This window comes from Oncorhynchus gorbuscha, linkage group LG02, assembly GCF_021184085.1.
Source record: "Oncorhynchus gorbuscha isolate QuinsamMale2020 ecotype Even-year linkage group LG02, OgorEven_v1.0, whole genome shotgun sequence".
Taxonomy (NCBI): Eukaryota; Metazoa; Chordata; class Actinopteri; order Salmoniformes; family Salmonidae; genus Oncorhynchus; species Oncorhynchus gorbuscha.
Genome location: NC_060174.1, coordinates 43,091,945 through 43,111,816, shown reverse-complemented (window position 1 = coordinate 43,111,816; position 19,872 = coordinate 43,091,945). Strand labels below are relative to the sequence as shown.

Below are 19,872 nucleotides of genomic sequence, written 5' to 3'. Positions count from 1 at the left end.
GTGATTGCTGTTTAGCAGTCTGATGGCCTTGAGATAAAAGCTGTTTTCAGTCTCTCTGTCCCAGCTTTGATGCACCTGTACTGACCTCGCCTTCTGGATGGTAGCGGTGTGAACAGGCAGTGGCTTGGGTGGTTGATGTCCTTGATGATCTTTTTGGCCTTCCTGTGACATTGGGTGCTGTAGGTGTCATGGAGGGCAGGTAGTTTGCCCTTGGTGATGCGTTGTGCAGACCGCACCACCCTCTGGAGAGCCTTGCGGTTGAGGGCGGTGCAGTTGCCGTACCAAGCTGTGATACAACCCGACAGGATGCTCTCGATTGTGCATCTGTAAAAGTTTGTCAGGGTTTTGGGTGTCAAGCCAAATTTCTTCAGCCTCCCGAGGTTGAAGAGGCGCTGTTGTGCTTTCACCACACTGTCTGTGTGAGTGGACCATTTCAGTCTGTCTGTGATGTGTACGCCGAGGAACTTAAAATGTTCCGCCTTCACTGCTGTCGGTTGGTAATAAAGCATTATTTGTTTGACCACAACTTCTGGGGTAGCTACAGTGCCTTGCGAAAGTATTCGGCCCCCTTGAACTTTGCGACCTTTTGCCACATTTCAGGCTTCAAACATAAATATATAAAACTGTATTTTTTTTTGAAGAATCAACAAGTGGGACGACATTTATTGGATATTTCAAACTTTTTTAACAAATCAAACTGAAAAATTGGGCGTGCAAAATTATTCAGCCCCTTTACTTTCAGTGCAGCAAACTCTCTCCAGCCCCCTTAAGTTAATACTTTGTAGCGCCACCTTTTGCTGCGATTACAGCTGTAAGTCGCTTGGGGTATGTCTCTATCAGTTTTGCACATCGAGAGACTGACATTTTTTCCCATTCCTCCTTGCAAAACAGCTCGAGCTCAGTGAGGTTGGATGGAGAGCATTTGTGAACAGCAGTTTTCAGTTCTTTCCACAGATTCTCGATTGGATTCAGGTCTGGACTTTGACTTGGCCATTCTAACACCTGGATATGTTTATTTTTGAACCATTCCATTGTAGATTTTGCTTTATGTTTTGGATCATTGTCTTGTTGGAAGACAAATCTCAGTATTTTGCAGACTCCATCAGGTTTTCTTCCAGAATGGTCCTGTATTTGGCTCCATCCATCTTCCCATCAATTTTAACCATCTTCCATGTCCCTGCTGAAGAAAAGCAGGCCCAAACCATGATGCTGCCACCACCATGTTTGACAGTGGGGATGGTATGTTCAGGGTGATGAGCTGTGTTGCTTTTACGCCAAACATAACGTTTTGCATTGTTGCCAAAAAGTTCAATTTTGGTTTCATCTGACCAGAGCACCTTCTTCCACATGTTTGGTGTGTCTCCCAGGTGGCTTGTGGCAAACTTTAAACGACACTTTTTATGGATATCTTTAAGAAATTGCTTTCTTCTTGCCACTCTTCCATAAAGGCCAGATTTTTGCAATATACGACTGATTGTTGTCCTATGGACAGAGTCTCCCACCTCAGCTGTAGATCTGTGCAGTTCATCCAGAGTGATCATGGGCCTCTTGGCTGCATCTCTGATCAATCTTCTCCTTGAGCTGAAAGTTGTGTTCTTTTATTTTGTATTTCTTTTACCTTTATTTAACCAAGCAAGTCAGTTAAGAACACATTCTTATTTTCAATGACTGCCTGGGAACAGTGGGTTAACTGCCTGTTCAGGGGCAGAACGACAGATTTGTACCTTGTCAGCTCGGGGGTTTGAACTCACAACCTTAAGGTTACTAGTCCAACACTCTAACCACTAGGCTACGCTGCTGCCCCAGGTCTTGGGACGGCCAGGTCTTGGTAGATTTGCAGTGGTCTGATACTCCTTCCATTTCAATATTATCGCTTGCACAGTGCTCCTTGGGATGTTTAAAGCTTGGGAAATCTTTTTGTATCCAAATCCGGCTTTAAACTTCTTCACAAGCCTGGTGTGTTCCGTTTACATTTACATTTAAGTCATTTAGCAGACGCTTGTTCTTCATGATGCTCTCTGCGCTTTTAACGGACCTCTGAGACTATCACAGTGCAGGTGCATTTATACGGAGACTTTATTACACACAGGTGGATTGTATTTATCATCATTAGTCATTTAGGTCAACATTGGATCATTCAGAGATCCTCACTGAACTTCTGGAGAGAGTTTGCTGCACTGAAAGTAAAGGGCTGAATAATTTTGCACACCCAATTTTTCAGTTTTTGATTTGTTAAAAAGGTTTGAAATATCCAATAAATGTCGTTCCACTTCATGATTGTGTCCCACTTGTTGATTCCTCACAAAACATACAGTTCTGTATCTTTATGTTTGAAGCCTGAAATGTACTTTCGCAAGGCACTGTAGCTTTAGCTTGGTACCGAGGAGGCAACAATACAACCAGCCTGAAAACAAATGGCCATTAGAAACTGCAGTCATTTTCATTATTCTTAGCAATGATTTAGGAATCCTTGTGAGTAAGTATTATCTAGGTAGCCACGTGTGGTTTGCTTATTGAAATTGAACTTTAGTTCATGAAAATACATAGCTAGCCAGCTATTTAACCCTGTTGCCAGAAGCTAATGATATAAGCAGCCAGCTAGCTTCATCTGGCTAGTGAGGCTCGACTGGACAGTGTTGTGTTTTGAAGCTAGCCACAAAAAGGATTAGGCACAATAGCGTAATATGCGGTTAGCCTTTAAAATAAAAGTACCTCTTTGAAAGTGATGCAGAAGGTTATAATTGGTGGAATTGTGCCATATTTAGACTAGATAATGTTAAACAAGGTTGGAATAAGAAGCAATGAAATGGGGTATATCAGTCTACTCAGTGACACCCACAGAACACAAATGTGAAGTTTACACAAATATTAGCACTGTAGCTCTTATCGCGGGACTGTGACTGTGTGAAAACACCTCCCCAGTCAGCCTATTGTGTGTATTGACATTCATATTCCACTGTACAGCTTTACCTAAGGATCAATGAAATGGGGTATCAGTCTACTCAATACCCAAGATATGTTTTCCCAACGTCCTCCTCAGAGTTATCAGGCTCCAAAACATCCACGCAGTATTGTTTTTCCTCGGTAATAGTGTTCAATACATAGGTTGACAATAAATGTGGCTCAATTCACATCTGTTTCAGAGTCCTGCAATAAGAGCTACAATGCTAACATTCTCTGGGTGTCACTGAGTAGACTGATAACCCATGTCATTGATTCACAATCCATAACTAAGGCTGTATAGTGAAATACGTATGCCCACAATGCAATTCTAAAGTAGAATACATCCAGTGTGATTTCAACAGATTTTTGTCAAAGTAACAAATTGTCTTTCGTTGTTTTTATTATAACAACATTCCAAACTCATTTAGCATGATCTATTCCATTATGGCATTCCACTAATTGTATTAATTTGCATCACTGTCAAAGACATACTTTTATTTAAGGCTAACCGCAAAGTCCACTATTGTGGCTAATCCTTATTGTGGCTAGCAAGCTTCACATAGATGGGTCCGACCACCATTAATCAAATAAGAACGGTCTTATAAATTAGGGTTATTTTAGATGACACCTAGCTATATAGTTAGCGAACTAAGTATAGCTACTGAAACAGATTAGCGTTTTGCTATGTTTTGGGGGAAGAACATTGTTTGCATCCATGAGCTAGCAAGATTTGTTTTTAATGACCAGCACTTTAGGTGCGCGAGAACTTTACCAACATCATAGCATACGTATCGATGACTCATTGTGACATGAGTTACGAGTGATCGTGTAATCAATGTGCAATAACTACGTAAAACAAGAATGAACTTGTTAAATTATGTGATGTGCAGTCATATTCAGGTCCTGATTGGTCAAATAGCTGGGACAGAGACATGTCAAACAGCGTTATTTGACGTGTATCTTTTTTGACACGCAAAGACCCAAAAGGGGATCCATAGTATTGGAAATCCTGGTTGAGAAAGAAACGACTGAACAAATGAACAACGAAACAGAACAGCAAGTAAGTGAAAGATATGGGTTTTGATTATATTCTACTGGTAATGGGGACATGCGTAAATCCCAACAAAATAACTTTTTGGTCAGTGTGTGTGTGTGTGTAACCTTTAACAAGGCAAATCAGTTAAGAACAAATTCTTATTTACAATTATTGCCTACCCCGGCCAAAACAGGACGACGCTGGGCCAAATGTGCCTCCTAATCACGGCCGGATGTGATACAGCCTGGATTCGAACCAGGGACTGCAGTGATGCCTCTTGCACTGAGATGCAGTACCTTAGACCACTGCATCCATGTGTGCGAGTTAACTATTTAACTGTACGAGAAAGCTTAAAGGGCCGCTAAAAAGCGTTTTTTTTTTTGGCAAGGAAAATATCAGTATCGACCAAAAATGTCATATTGGTGCATCACCAAATGGAAGTATGGAAGTCGTTGTGTCCCCACCCCATCTAGCATTCTTATATCTCCTATTCCTTATGATTTATTTCGTGCCATTTATTAATGTTATTCAATGTGTTTCTTTGGGCTACAGCAGTAAAGTCCAGATTCAATCTAAAATTCTAAATCAAGTTGCTAAATGATCTACGGCAGAACCATTTTAAAACAATTCCATATGTTAGGTTAGTAGAATCCCCCTTAATGCATGCAATGGAGTGGAGACTATAAAAGCACTAAAGATAACTTTAGTTATAGGCCTTACATAATTCAAAGACTAGTTATGCACTGGTGTAGAGACAAAACAGGACTGAAATGCATACAATTCCCATTCCCATATTAGACTTAAACAGAGGATAATTAGTGCAAACACACATTCCTAAAGGAGACTCACCTCACTGAGCGTGTACATGGGAGAGAGGTGGTCTAACTTGAGAAACAACAGTCAGGATCTGACGGTGGTTAGTGCGTTTAAGGAAACGGCTATATGAATGTTGGCAGTTCAATTCCTATGGGGTGGCATCATTGCAGATGACATCATCTGGTAATAAGACCCAGATATGGTTTGGTGCGAGGGGAGTTTGAACAGAAATAGAAGAGTCCATATACATGCAGAGTTTGCATACAAAACGCAGTCTCTCAGCTTTGATGCTGTCTGGCACTGGTGCTTATAAAAAGCAGTTTGGCGAGGAACAACCGCTGGTAACATGGGTGTGGTTGTATACAAGGAAGTATGGTGTAGCTACTGTAGAATTATATACTAACCGGACGACCACAATAGGAGCCACGACAGGGCCTTGCCATGGGTGCATGGTGGCCTGAGAGTAACCTCTATGTCAAATGTCTAGAGTGGAAATTCAAACCCTTTCTTCTCTATGCATGAACTCCCAAGTTATATCAACATGAGCATGTTTCATTAAGAGTTGGAATAAAAAGGTCACCGCCAAGATTTTTAAGACTTGGGTGAATCATGAGTTCTGAAATTGAATTACAAAGAATAAAAATTCCTACCCTTACTTTCTACCAACATGTCTACCAATATGTCTTGGAATATAGAAGTCAGCCTCAACTCAAATACCATATAAAGTGGGCACCCAAGAGAGTTCAAAACCTATAATACATTTCTAAGTGTTGGGAGACATTTAATTACAAAGGACACTTCAGCTTACACAAGTTTGCGAGTTAGGTGAAAGTTGAAAGTCAACAGTTGGTTGAGTGTGTTTAGGAAGGAATGGGGTGGGGGGGAATGTTGAGGTCAGGGGTCATATCCAGTACTGGTCATTCCTCCAGAGAGGCCAAACTGCAGCCCGCCTTGCCCTGAAGACATAATGGCTCCATTATTCTGTACCTAGCATAGGGGCACTTGCAATCCAGCTGCGGTCATCACAATGCGTTACACAAAGCACAAAGAGGCCAAAGGTTACTGAAGGGAAAAACAACAGGGGATATATTCATAGTATGATGGTAGGGGCAGGAGGCAGATAACACATACATACAAAGCACACACACTAGGATACATTTTCATAATCAGACAGGGAGAACAGTTTGTGGGACTAGTAATGCTGTTTGTATGTATTTTAACTATGGGTGTGGTTAAAGGGGCATACATAATTTTTTTTTTTAAAAGCTACATCCGAAAAACTAAGCTCTTTGGAAAGAACCGCTCAGTCTTCAGAATGAAACAAAGACTGTGCAGAGCCGGTGTGGTACCACTCCCCTGCATGTCAGATATGACTCCGTGTAAACCCTTCCCACTGTTTCTCCTCTAACCCTCTAACTTCCTTACTGTCTGAATTAAGTGTCAGAAACACGTGGGGTTCAAATTTATTGGCAGCCTTGATAAAGATGAGGAATGGCTGTATAAAATAAATGATTTAAAATACTAGGCTATATTCTATGCTCCAAAAAATGTGGATATTTTATTATTTTATACTAATACAATTGCTCAGAGAAAGACATTTTGCTGTATATACACTGCACATATATTTCAAAGCACAGAATAACACTACAATCTTACTAATCATGTCATTAACAGTTCAAGTCAAAAGAGCACAAAAGAAACAAAATAACTGTCAAAAACCATTGAGTAGCAGGGTTATATCTGGGCCCTTATTTAAAAAAGCATCTCAGAGTAAGACTGCTGCTCTACGATCGGTTTTGCCTTTAAGCTCATAAGGAAAAAAGTTACATGGACAGGGAGGAGCTGATCCAAGATCAGCACTCCTACTCTAAGTTGCTTTGTGAATATGGGACCTGTCCCCACAAAGCTTCCACCTGAGACCCACAGCCCATTCACACACATTAGGCCATCCATCCACCCTATCTTACCCAGGTTAGGGGTGCTGGCTGTCCTCTTGCCCCCCTTGATCTTGAAGAAGCCTCGGCCAAAGGAGGAGCGAGCCTTCTTGGTACCGAAGCTGTCGTCCTCTGGGCGAGATGAAGAGGGAGACCTGGGCGGGCGCTCGCTGATCTTACCGATGTCCTCCACAGCCTTATTCTGAACAGTAGTAAAATAGAGTTGACACGTCAATTTGACATTTTAGTCATTTAGCGGACCCTCTTATCCAGAGTGACTTACAATCAGCGCATTTAACTAAGGCACAGTAGATACAAATAAACATATCACAGTCATTGCAAGTAAAAACCTCCTTCAAAATAGCCGTTATCTGCTAAATCAGTTCACACAATGCCAGAAGCAGGTCATTTCACAGACAAGTAGTAATAAATAAAAATTGCATTTGAAAATAACTGACAGTGTAGAGTTGGCTTTAAGTGTAAAGGATTGATCAATTTCAATGCAATATGATAGAAGGCAATCAAACGCATGCAATGAAACCAAGGTGAAAACTCACTCACTCACTTTACTGAGGATGCTAACCTCATGAGGAATAGGTTATCAGCCTTTTAACAAGACGGATGAGGCCAAAGAGGAAAACAACTTCAAGAATGTTAAGGGAGGAGAAGCAAAAAATAAAGTGTCTGACCCCGAAATATGGAAGGACTGTAGAGAACAGACTCACCTCTGTTGGCTTTTCGTCAATCACCAATGTAATCTGTCACAGGTATGATGACATGGGATGGAGTGTTAATGACGAAATTCAATGATCAAATCAAATCATGATAATGATGACTTTAGAACTTCAAGGGAATTCAGAAATATCTTTACCTTTTCACTGTTGCTGACATACAAGTTGTCCTGACTCGCTGACTTTGGGACACGCAGGGACCTAAAATGGCAAAGCTCATCACAGTGAACACTACAAGACTTTAATATAGTCAATGTGCCAAGTGGTGCGGTCAAAGTGCGGTACTGAACCGCTGGCCTTCGGCAGGAAGACAATCTGACACACAGCAGAAGCTTTAAGCAAAAGGATAACGACACGTGGCTTCACACCATGGGCATACTCACCGTGGAGTATCACATGATAGGGGAGCCTCCTGTGACACTTCCTGATCCCCTGCCTCACTGCAGAGTGTTGGGACGCTAACACCATGCTAACACAGACAAGCTGTGAGCCCGCTGCTACACGCTATACTGTACACTGTCAAACATGGGTGTGGAGGCTATCGATATTTGTCGTAGGAAGCCTTATTTGCAGTCAAGCAGATTTAAACACCCTTATGGGACACCTTGGACCTCTTGGCGTCCAAATGTCATGAATTATGCCCCATTTACCACGCTAAGGCAAGATGAGGCGTGACATCTTGCCTAGGTGTTGACCTTTTCCATAGCCGGGTCTCATTTAAGGAACTACACACCATTCAAGACATCTCTTTCCTAGTCAGCTCACTCTGCTCAGGGGCAAACCAAGGTACACAGGTACTTTGTTCATCTAATGTTCAAATGAAGGTACTTTGTTCATCAATAATATAATAATATATGCCATTTAGCAGACGCTTTTATCCAAAGCAACTTACAGTCATGTGTGCATAACAGGTGTGTACACAGTAGCAAAACATTTTGCAATGTAAACAAGAGTGTCTATTGGGGAAATTCAGGTAGGTCCGTTCCCGCTTTGTTCCGTTTGGTTCCTAGTAAAAAGAACAGCACTGGACAGACACCCAAAGCCAAACACTAACGTTGGTCTTGAAGAAAAGCAGATGTTGTTCCTGAAGAAATGTGGAAATTGTCCCACAGGTTTAGCTGAAGCCCGTTACAAAGATTATAGATAAGCATCTAGTTCAGCTCACCTCTCAGGTTCAGCTTGGTTAAGCTCTGGCACGCTCAGAGCGCAGGCTGACTGGACTGTAGGGCGGGTTGTTGCCGAAGGCACTTCAGTAGCTCCATAGTGCGTCTCCAGCTATGCATTGAGGCAGAGGACCAAAACGGTGAAAACCATGTAGTAAAATACAACCGCCATCAAAGTCAGATGTTACTTTTCTCCGTTGTGTCAAGGTGTTTTCACGATTTAGTAGACTAAGGCTAACGAGCAGTCAAGACAATGGTGTTGTCATAATTCAAAAAGTGTCACTGCAAAGCTACATTTAATGTTATCAGACTAATTTGACAAAGTGACAGCGACTCAACACCTCGTTCAGAAGTGTGAAATCTAAGGACAGCATGTGTCATCATTGACTGTTTCATTGGTTGGAGGACATCAAGGATTTTTGAGAAGGTCTAATGAGGGTGACAGATGAACTCATAGAAATATAATCTGTTCCGTGATCCGAGGGCCTTAGCCTGTTTAGTCAATCTATAAATCATCACGTAATCCTGTACCTCGTCTGGGCTCTTCACTCCTACTTCCTCGACTCCAGCGAGCGCGTGCCTCTCCGACTCCAGGGCAACCGGGGTGGTTGTCGTTGACATCACAGAGAGGAAGTTGTCGCTGTTACTCTCATCACTCTCACCATCTTTGGTTTTGTCTGGAATGGAAGATGAGTTATTTTTAGCAGTCAGCTTTGAATGTAGCCTTGAGAGAGAGTTCAGAGTTGTCCATTCTATTGGAGCCCAATGCCAGAAATGTGAAGCTTTGAAGTTTAAAGATTTGACTTCAAGAACACTTCTATCAGCTCTTACAAATCACTTCTGTATCACTACTTAAACTGCATCACAGGTCATTCACAAGGTCAGCATCGTACTACACCGGCTCTGACGCTTGTCGGATGTGGCAGGGCTTGCAAACCATTACAGACTACAAGGGGAAGCACAGCCAAGAGCTGCCCAGGGACACGAGCCTATCAGACGAGCTAAATTACTTCAACGCTCACTTTGAAGCAAACACTGAAACATGCATGAGAGCACCAGCTATTCCAGATGACTGTGTGATCACACTCTCCACAGTAGATGCGAGTAAGACCTTTAAACAGGTCAACATTCACAAGGCCACAGGGCAAGATGGATCACCAGGACGTGTACTCCGAGCATGCACTGACCAACTGGCAAGTGTCTTCACTGACATTTTCAACCTCTCCCTGTCTGAGTCTAATACCAACATGTTTCAAGCAGACCACCATAGTCCTGTGTCCAAAAACACTAAGATAACCTGCATAAACAAATACCGACCCATAGCACTCAAGTATGTAGCCATGAAGTGCCTTGAAAGGTTGGTCATGGCTCACAACATCATCATCCCAAAACCCTAGACCTACTCCAATTTGCATACCACCCCAACAGATCCTCAGATGATGCAATATCCATTGCACTCCACGCTGCCCTTTCCCACCTGGACAAAAGGAACACCTAAGTGAGAATGCTATTCATTGACTAGAGCTCAGCGTTCAACAGCAAAATGCCCTCAAAGCTCATCAATAAGCTAAGGACCCTGGGACAAAACACCTCCCTCTGCAAATGGATCCTGGACTTCCTGACAGGCCGCTCCCAGGTGGTAAGAGTAGAGAACACATCCGCCAAGCTGATCCGCCCACTCATGGGTGTATGCCCAGTTCTCTCCTGTACTCCCTGTTCAATCATGACGGCACGGCTAGACACGACTCCAACACCATCATTAAATTTGCAGCTGACACAGGCCTGATCACCGACAATGATGAGACCTCCCTATAGGCTGAGGTCAGAGACCTGGCTGTGTGGTGCCAGGACAACAACCTCTCCCTCAATGTGATCAAGACAAAGGAGATGATTGTGGACCATAGGAAAAGGAGGAGAGAGCATGCCCCCATTCTCATTGACGGGGCTGTAGTGGAGCAGGTTGAGAGCTTCAAGTTCCTTGGCGTCCACATCACCAACAAACTAAGCACACCAAGACAGTCGTGAAGAGGGCATGACAAAACCTATTCCCTCCCAGGAGACAAAAGATTTGGCATGGCTCCTCAGATCCTCAAAAGTTCTACAGCTGCACCATCGAGAGCCTCCTGACTGGTTGCATCACTCACTGGTATGGCAACTGCTCGGCCTCCGACCGCAAGGCACTACAGAGGATAGTGCGAACGTTCCAGTACATCACCGGGGCCAAGCTTCCTGCCACCCAGGACCTCTGTACCAGACGGTGTCAGAGGAAGGCCCTAAATATTGTCAAAGACTCCAGCCACCCTAGTCATAGACTGTTCTCTCCGCTACCTCACGGCAAGCGGTACTGGAGCACCAAGTCTAGGTCCAAGAGGCTTCAAAACAGCTTCTACCCCAAGCCTCCTGAACATCTAGTCAAATGGCTACCCAGACTATTTGCACCGGTTTCCTCCAGTATCTTCACAAGGTCCTTTGCTGTTGTTCTGGGATTGATTTGCACTTTTCGCACCAAAGTAAGTTCATCTCTAAGAGACAGAACGCATCTCCTTCCTGAGCGGTATGACGGCTGCGTGGTCCCATGGCCTTTATACTTGCGTGCTATTGTTTGTACAGATAAACGTGGTACCTTCAAGCATTTGGAAATTTCTCCCAAGGATGAACCAGATTTGTGGAGGTCTACAATTTTTTCCCCCCTGAGGTCTTGGCTGATTTCTTTTGATTTCCCCATGATGTCAAGCAGAGGCACTGAATTTGAAGGTAGGCCTTGAAATACATCCACAGGTACACCTCCAATTGACTCAAATGTCAATTAGCCTATCAGAGATTCTAAAGCCATGCCATAATTTTCTGGAATATTCCAAGCTGTTTAAAGGCACAGTCAACTTAGTGTATGTAATCTTCTGACCCACTGGAATTGTGATACAGTGAATTATAAGTGAAATATTCTGTCTGTAAACAATTGTTGGAAACATTACTTGTCATGCACAAAGTAGATGTCTTAACTGACTTGCTAAAACTATAGTTTGTAAACAAGAAATTTGTGAAGTGGTTAAAAAACAAGTTTTAATGACTCCAACCCAAGTGTATGTAAACTTCCGACTTCAGCTGTATGCATAGTCACTTTAATAACTCTACCTACACGTACATACTACCTCAAATAACCGGTGCCTCCTCACATTGACTGTATCGACTGTATCGGTACCCCCTGTATACAGTCCAGCCATTGTTATTTCACTGCTGCTCTTTAATTACTTGTTACTTTTATCTCTTATTCTTGTCTGTATTTTTTGAAACTGCATTGTTGGTTAGGGGCTCGTAAATAAGCATTGCACTGTAAGGACTACACCTGTTGTCTTTGGCGCATGTGACTAATAAAATTTGATTTGATATACATCAAGGTGATCGGACATGGTTTTAGAAATAGAACATGGCTTCTCAAACCTTTCTTCTCTTGCACTGACATCACCATGTCCTGGACCTTCTTGTAGCGCTGCAGCGCCTGCCTCAGCTCCTCAATCTTACGATCCTACAGGTGCAGAGGGGTCACAAAGGTCAAAGTACAAGCCAGGTGACAAGGTACAGAGAGATAATTTTTTTGAACAGAGGTTCGGAGAGGTTGTAACCTCTTCTTTGGCCTGCCACATTAAACTTGACAAGACAAACTATCCGAGAGTAATGTGATGGGGTGAGGGGGTCAACTGTAGTTCACTGTTACCTTCTCCTCATTAGCTGCCATCAGTGACTCCACCACTTTTTTCATTCTCTGCACTTCCACATCTGGAGGGTGAAGAACTGGATTTCAGCAAGTGAATATACAGCAGTCAACCATGGTCAATTCTGGCCAAAGATATGTCTGGGGTCCTCTGACTGACTCATCCAATGTGACCCATGGTACAACAGTATATATACAGTATATATATCTATTCAGAGTGGCGTCTCTGTCCGTTGTCAATATACATCGTTATACAACAGTACTATCTAAACGGACAGGGAATGCTCCTGAGGGACATTTTGGCTCCCTGTCCATCTCGTCTAACCACTTCCTAGTCTCACAGTAAGATAAACACACCATCTATCACAGTTGGGGGAACCTTGAGGTGGATGATTTGGACTTGGTGGGTACAGCCATGTCAATGTGCTGTTCTGTCACAAAGAAATAATGAGAGGAGACATTGTGAGGAGGACAAGGATGATTTTGATGAGGGTTAGCAGACAGCACACTGGGTGTTGATAGTGGGAGCAAGTGGTGAGAGGAGACGGGGGTAAGGAAAGGGTGAAGAGAGGCCTGTGTTAAAAGGTGATTGTTGTTGGTAGGCAAAAGCAGGATAGAAGCACAGACTGAACAGTGAGCTCGCATCCATGACAGGTGGCAGAAAGGGATGTTTTTTTGTGTTTTTCTTTTTACATGCAGACAGGTAATGATCTTATACACACTCCCCTGCGTATTTATTTGGACAGTGAAGCTAAAACGTTTAATTTGGCTCTATACTCCAGCATTTTAGATTTGAGATCAAATGTTGTATATGAGACAAGTCCATAACGTCACCTTTCAATTCATCTGTTCTACCGTTTAGAAATTAATGCACTTTATGTATCTAGTCCCCCAATGTCAAGGTGTCTTAAGAATTTAGACAAATTCATGAATAATTTAATACATTTTGTCAAAAGTTTAGTATTTGGTCCTATATATACACACAGTACCAGTCAAAAGTTTGGACACACCTACTCATTCAAGGGTTTTTCTTTATTTTCACTATTTTCTACATTGTAGAATAATAGTTAAGACATCAAAACTATGAAATAACACATATAGAATCATGTAGTAAGCAGAAAAGTGTTCAATCAAAATATATTTTAGATTCTTCAAAGTAGCCACCTTCTGCCTTGACAACAGCTTTGCACACTCTTGGCATTCTCTCAACCAGCTTCACCTGGAAGGCTTTTCCAACAGTCTTGAAGGACTTGTGCTTAGCACTTGTTGGCTCCTTTTTCTTCACTGTGGTCCAACTCATGCCAAACCATCTTAATTGGGTTGAGGTTGGGTGATTGTGGAGGCCAGGTCATCTGATGCAGCACTCCATCACTCTCCTTCTTGTTCAAATAGCCCTTACACAGCCTGGTGGTGTGTTGGGTCATTGTCCTGTTGAAAAACAAATGATAGTCCCACAGAGTGAAGGAAAAGGAGCCAACAAGTGCTCAGCACAACTCCTTCAAGACTGTTGGAAAAACAGGTCTCTTCAGAGATGTGCCACCACCATGCTTCACTGTAGGGATGGTGCCAGTTTTACTCCAGATGTGACGCTTGGCATTCAGGCTAAAGAGTTCAATCTGGGTTTCATCAGACCAGATAATCTTGTTTCTCATGGTCTGAGAGTCCTTTAGGTACCTTTTGGCAAACTCCCAGTGGGCTGTCATGTGCCTTTTATTGAGGAGTGGCTGCCGTCTGGCCACTCTACCATAAAGGCTTAATTGGTGGAGTGCTGCAGAGATGGTTGTCCATCCGGAAGGTTATTCCATCTCCACAGAAGAACTCTGGGGCTCTGTCAGAGTGACCATCGTGTTCTTGGTCACCTCCGTGACCAAGGCCCTTCTCCCCTGATTGCTCAGTTTGGCCAGGCAGCCAGCTCTAGGAAGTCTTGGTGATTCCAAACTACTTCCATTTAAGAATGGAGGCCAGTGTGTTCTTGGGGACCTTCAATGCTGCAGAAATGTTTTGGTACCCTTCCCCAGATCTGTGCCTCGACACAATCCTGTCTCGGAGCTCTACGGACAATTCTTTCAACCTCATTGCTTGGTTTTTGCTCTGACATGCGCTGTCAAGTGTGGGACCTTATACAGACAGGTGTGTGCCTTTCCAAATCATGTCAAATTAATTGAATTTACCACAGGTGGACTCCAATCAATGGAAACAGGATGTACCGGAGGTCTATTTCCAGTCTCATAGCAAAGGGTCTGAATACTTATTTATATGTAATCAAGGTTTTTTTTTTGTAATACATTTGAAAACTTTCTAAAAACCTGTTTTCACTTCATTATGGGGTAGTGTGTAGACTAATGAGGGATAAAAAATATTTGATACATTTTAGGATAAGGCTGTAACGTAACAAAATGTGGAAAAGCGGTCTGAATACTTTCTGAATGCACTGTATGAAAACAGGCTCAAATAAAAAGGTGAAATTCTGTACTGTCGCCTCAAAACATTTGATAGAAAATCCCAAATGCAATCTTAAAGCACAATTCGTAAGTTTGATTCCATTGTAATCAATATGTTGTGTAGAAAGTTTGAGGCTGTTGAAATCACAATACCAAAGAGGCACAGGTGAGTTAATTTGAACAGTATATATTTCTTGTTGTTGTGCGCAGGTTGCGTTTCACACTATTTGCATTTGAACTTCATCTGGTTGCCATGGAGAACAAAAAACAAACAGATTTCATCTTTAAGATATTTCCATTAAGTAAACTTACTCTATGATTCTTAAAGTACATAAAGGCCAACCTTTCTGCAATATAAACCACTGATAATCTTTTCATTCACCTCCCTGAGTTCTAAAATACCGGTGGCTGAACTGATCTGAACTGATAATAAAACTATTTCACAGAGTATACATTATATTAAATAGCTTTCCAATGGGTTATGGAGAAGCAAGGTTCAGATGGGTCATTCATGCCCATACATGCAACAGTGACAGTTGTGCAAGAGCAAATAATAATAAATACAAGCATTGATAAAACCCATGACCTTACGTTTCTCTTTCAGCCTCTTTTTAAGAGTTTCATCTGGGTGAGAGACTAAACAGGACACAGAATTACTGTATGAAACAAAAACTGGCTCCAGATTCTGAAGACTGTCCATCATGACTTCTGTCAAGACTGGATTCTTTTAAATCATGTTGATTGGTCACAAAATATGACAGACATTTCTGAGATAATATTTTTTAAGCATAATAAGACAAATGATCATACATGCTTAGAACACGTTATAATGCATTATAACTATCGGCTTTAAGTAAAGCTTTACCAAAATGTTATCATCTGGGCTTAATGGAACATGTTTGTCTTATAGGGTTGGTTTCCCAGACACATATTTAGGCTAGTCTTGAACAAAGAACCACATTTGAAAGACATAATAATAACACAGTATTATAATAATTAGGTGGGTGCTTAAATTTGTCCTATTGGGAAAATAGTTTTTTTTTTGCATATTCCACTACCTGAAACACCCTCGGAGAGTGGTGTCACTACCTGGGTTCAACCATTGATCAACCGACGGCGAGCGACCCTGGAGCAATTATGGTTAAGTGACTTGCTCAAGGGCACAGACAGATTTTTCACCTAGTCGGTTCGGGAATCTAACCAGCAACCTTTCGGTTACTGGCCGAACGCTCTTAACCGCTAGACTACCAGCTGCAGTTCATGCTTTTAGTCTAGGACTAGGCTTAATCTGTGTCCGGAAAATGACCCTATAAAGACACAGAGGAACAGTGACTATGGTCCATGATCTCACCTCTGTCTCCACAGTCCATGCCACCCGGGGTGTTGGCTCTGAACCCAGTCTCGCCGTGTAACCTCCTCACCTCTCTGTCCCTTCCCTCCAGCTGCCTCCTCAGCGTCACCAGCTCCTCCTGCTCAACACACAACAGTTAGTCAGGGACATCCTCCCAAAAAACACTGGCTGCATTCCAGACCGACTAAATTGCAGACGTTGCATTGCCAATGGCTGTGTGCCACGTCATCGACTGTGCAGTAGAGCATCAGATTACTATATCGTGTGGTGCGGTTAACTGATATGTTAACCACCTATGCAGGTGTTGTGAGATCTGGCAGGCGTCTGCAACGTAGTCAGCCAGGAATGTGGCCACTGACTTATCACCCCCCCTATTTTACCCCCTGTCATACCCAACACCCATCACCACAAATAAACCTTAACAACCATTCAGATGCTGACTTGGCAGGCAGAGACAATGGTCACACCTGCTCTGCGAGTATGTGTTTAAGAGGGGGAGGTGGGGATGTAGGGGTCAGTGCAAGGGTCTGGGGTGGTTGGGTCTGGAGTGGTTGGGTCTGGGGTGGTTGATGTCTCAGCAAGTGCTGGAGGGGCCGTTTTACATGACAGTATCAAAATAGCCTGGTCCCAGTCCTGTTTGTGCTGTCTTGCCAAGTCAATTGACGTGACAATGACAACAGGTGTTGGCAAAACAGCACAAACAGATCTGGGACCAGGCTAGCGTGAAAAGGTCATTCTTTCAAAACAAATTAAAAGGCAAACTGAGAAATTAAACAATCTTTCAGATGTCATTTCATCCATGAGAAGAAGGGAGGGAGGAAAAGAAAGAAACAAATGAGGGCAAAGAAAGCCAAAAAGCACATGTAAAGTGGTTTACATGTGCTACAGTATATGCGTAAACTGGTGCCTTGTGGGTGTCGCCTAAAGGAAGGTGTATTTTACGATTTATATTTACGTTTAAGTGCTTTGGTTTTTTCACTGGCACCAAAAAAATAATGAATTGAATCATTTGGATCATTGTGTTTTAGATTATATTTCTGATTACACACCCCTTTAATTTAATCTAGAGATAGGTAAAAACAAAAACACAAAAAACAGCAGTTGAAACAATCTTGCTCAAAAACCAAAAACTAAACCAAAGTAAAAAAAAGTAGAAAGACATTAGATGGCAACAAGCAGAAACCCTGGGAGAAGCCAACCTTCAGTGCCTGCATTTTGTGCTCGTTCCTCTGTTTCTCATACTGCATCTGGCCCACTTTGATTTTCAGGCTAGAAAGCTTGGCCATTAGCGACTAGTAGCAGTGGAGAGGAAGGTAAGCCAAGGAAAAAGAGAAAAAGAGAGATGTCATAAGAGAAGCGATGCCAAAAAGGAGGGGATACCCAAAGAGCTGACAAGTAGTCAAAAGAAAAGGATATAGGTGTAAAAAAATAAAATGGCTAGTGAAAAGCTTTCCTTTGGAACTAGATAATTATCTGCAGAATTATGCTTGCGTACTGCAGTATAGGTAGGCCAACCCTAACTCATGATAACTAACCTTAGTGGATTTCAGTTTCTTCTCATACTGTAGTCTTTCACTCTCCATCTCAGTCACTTTGTACCTCAGCTCATTAATCTCCAGACCCACGTCCTGAGAGGGGAGAGAAAGACTGCCTTACACGGGGAAAGGAGGGAAGCTGTATACGTGCTTGTTAAATCAGAGAATTTCTCAGAAGTACAGGGAGTCATAGAGCAACAGTCACCCTGATGGCTTGATATATCAGTAAGATATGATCCCAGAGGAACAAGCAATGTAACAGAAATCTAGAGAGGAGCCAGGCTCTGAGGGGTGGCCAATCCTCTTCTGGCTGTGTCGGGTTGAGTGGTCCTGTAGCTCAGTTGGTAGAGCATCCTCAGGGAAGTGGGTTCTGGCGTAGAATGTGCACACATGACTGTAAGGTTGCTAAAGCATATATTATTATTATTATATTATTATGACAGTACATGGCCAAGATGTTCAAATGTTCATAGATGGCCAGCAGCGTCAAATAATAATAACAATCACAGTAGTTGTAGAGGGGTGCAACAGGTGAGCACTGCAGGAGTAACCTTGATAACATGTCATCAATGACATCACTTGAATGGTTCATCTGAAAGGCATCCCAGATTACAACGCATGTTAGTAGACTCACTGAGAATGTCTTTATTTTGACAACAAAAAAATATGAAAATAAGTGCTTTTGTAAAAGGCTATCCTGTTAGAGTAACAAGTAACATGAACGCTAAATTGACAAAAACATTTACTGTGCAAGGTCAGCTATGATATCTAGCCAACTAGTTCAAAAACCCAGCAAGCTCTGCTATCATTGATGAATATTTTACTAGCTACTGTAGTGACCGAAGCAGAACAGCTTGCTACCAGTGCAGGATTTTACAATCGATTATGAATTTCACTATGAACATTGGCAGCATCATTTGATGACTCACAACTAGCTGCAATTGATTTAATAGGAGTGGACACTTAACATCCCTACCGGTCTGTAGCTAACTCTTTCATAACACTTAGCTAGCTAGGTTGCATTGACTGAAAACTATTTTTTTTAGCCAGCTGTTTATAGTCCGGCAAGCTAGATGGACTTTGGCACATTTGAAGTCCCTCACCGCAAACCATATTGAATACTGTTTTATGTATAGTGTACCGGTACACAATATCTGCCTGCAGAAGTGACTATTATTGTTGGCATTACCATGCAGTTAGCTAATTTAATAAACTTGTTTGCTGTTAGCTAGCTTGCTGGCTAACAAAGCCCGATCTAATGCCCATGTCAAAACTACTGTAATGTTTAACAGCTAGACCTTGCTCGCTAAATGAACACAAAAACATATGCAAGTCGGGCTTTGACTGGACTATACAGGATTGATGATGCTAGCTACATGCTTTATTATTTTGGACGTCATGCATTTAGCTAGCTTGCTAATGTTAATGTCGGGTAACAGTTAATGTTACATTCGATGCCCCTGCCCATGTGAAAATCACTAACGTAACCTACAGCTGAATGAGCTCAAACACGTATGCAAGTGGATTTTTGACCTGACTATACAGGCTTGTTAACATTGTTTGTATTTAGTTTTTCAATCTCAATTGGTCATTTTAGCTTTAAGTTGATTAACTTCTTGATCAGTCTTAATTAAAAAGCCATGAGTAAAGTTAAATTAAAACTTGGCCTTGGTTTTCATTTTCATTAAAAATATATACATTTTGAACCCTGATGAAGGCAACTAAGTTGACGAAATGGTTTATTAAACGTATTGCATCGTGGCCATTAAGAGTGTGTGGCTTTTCCTTATCAAAGTAAATGGTAACGTCATTCTTTTTTTTTTATCAAAAGAAGCCTATACTGAGAACCATATTATAGTTTTCTCCGACATAGTCCAAGGCCTACTACAGATCCTCATGGAGACCATATCAGTTCTGGAGGGACTGCTTTGCAGAGACAGTAGAAATCCCAGAGCAGGTTAAGAGATGTGACAGGAAAGTGCCTCTGGTGGGGAGTACCTCTGTGTTCTGCTCTCCCAGATAGGCTGTGAAGCGGAACATACTGGACTGTTCCAGTGGACTGGAAGAGACGGCTGTGCCACAACAATAACATGACGTGTTTGAGAGCTGTCCAAGAATCCACCACAGTTCATTGGAGTCCAAATACACACCCCCTTTGTTCTCCTTTCCTCCAAACTTCCACGTAAACAAGAACATCACCATTTGTTCATTGT

General features: G+C 42.2%; 1 protein-coding gene across 5 annotated transcripts in view; it reads right to left on the bottom strand.

Moving 5' to 3' along the window:
* LOC124002578 (liprin-beta-1-like) overlaps nucleotides 1–19,872 on the bottom strand; it is an 80,513-nt gene that overhangs the window by 27,243 nt on the left and 33,398 nt on the right. For 2 of the 5 annotated variants that reach the window (XR_006833076.1, XM_046310083.1), the window contains exons 7-17: nucleotides 17,660–17,752; nucleotides 17,324–17,416; nucleotides 16,125–16,242; nucleotides 15,365–15,409; nucleotides 12,336–12,397; nucleotides 12,062–12,146; nucleotides 9,155–9,300; nucleotides 8,626–8,735; nucleotides 7,601–7,661; nucleotides 7,455–7,487; nucleotides 6,763–6,931 (exon numbers count right to left, since the gene is read on the bottom strand). Coding sequence is in view for 4 of the 5 variants with exons in the window: in XM_046310083.1 (XP_046166039.1) it covers nucleotides 6,763–6,931; nucleotides 7,455–7,487; nucleotides 7,601–7,661; nucleotides 8,626–8,735; nucleotides 9,155–9,300; nucleotides 12,062–12,146; nucleotides 12,336–12,397; nucleotides 15,365–15,409; nucleotides 16,125–16,242; nucleotides 17,324–17,416; nucleotides 17,660–17,752 (1,015 nt within the window). In the remaining variant the exon portion in view is untranslated. The remainder of the gene's footprint in view (nucleotides 1–6,762; nucleotides 6,932–7,454; nucleotides 7,488–7,600; nucleotides 7,662–8,625; nucleotides 8,736–9,154; nucleotides 9,301–12,061; nucleotides 12,147–12,335; nucleotides 12,398–15,364; nucleotides 15,410–16,124; nucleotides 16,243–17,323; nucleotides 17,417–17,659; nucleotides 17,753–19,872) is intronic. The other 3 variants (XM_046310092.1, XM_046310102.1, XM_046310110.1) reach the window with 3 other exon arrangements.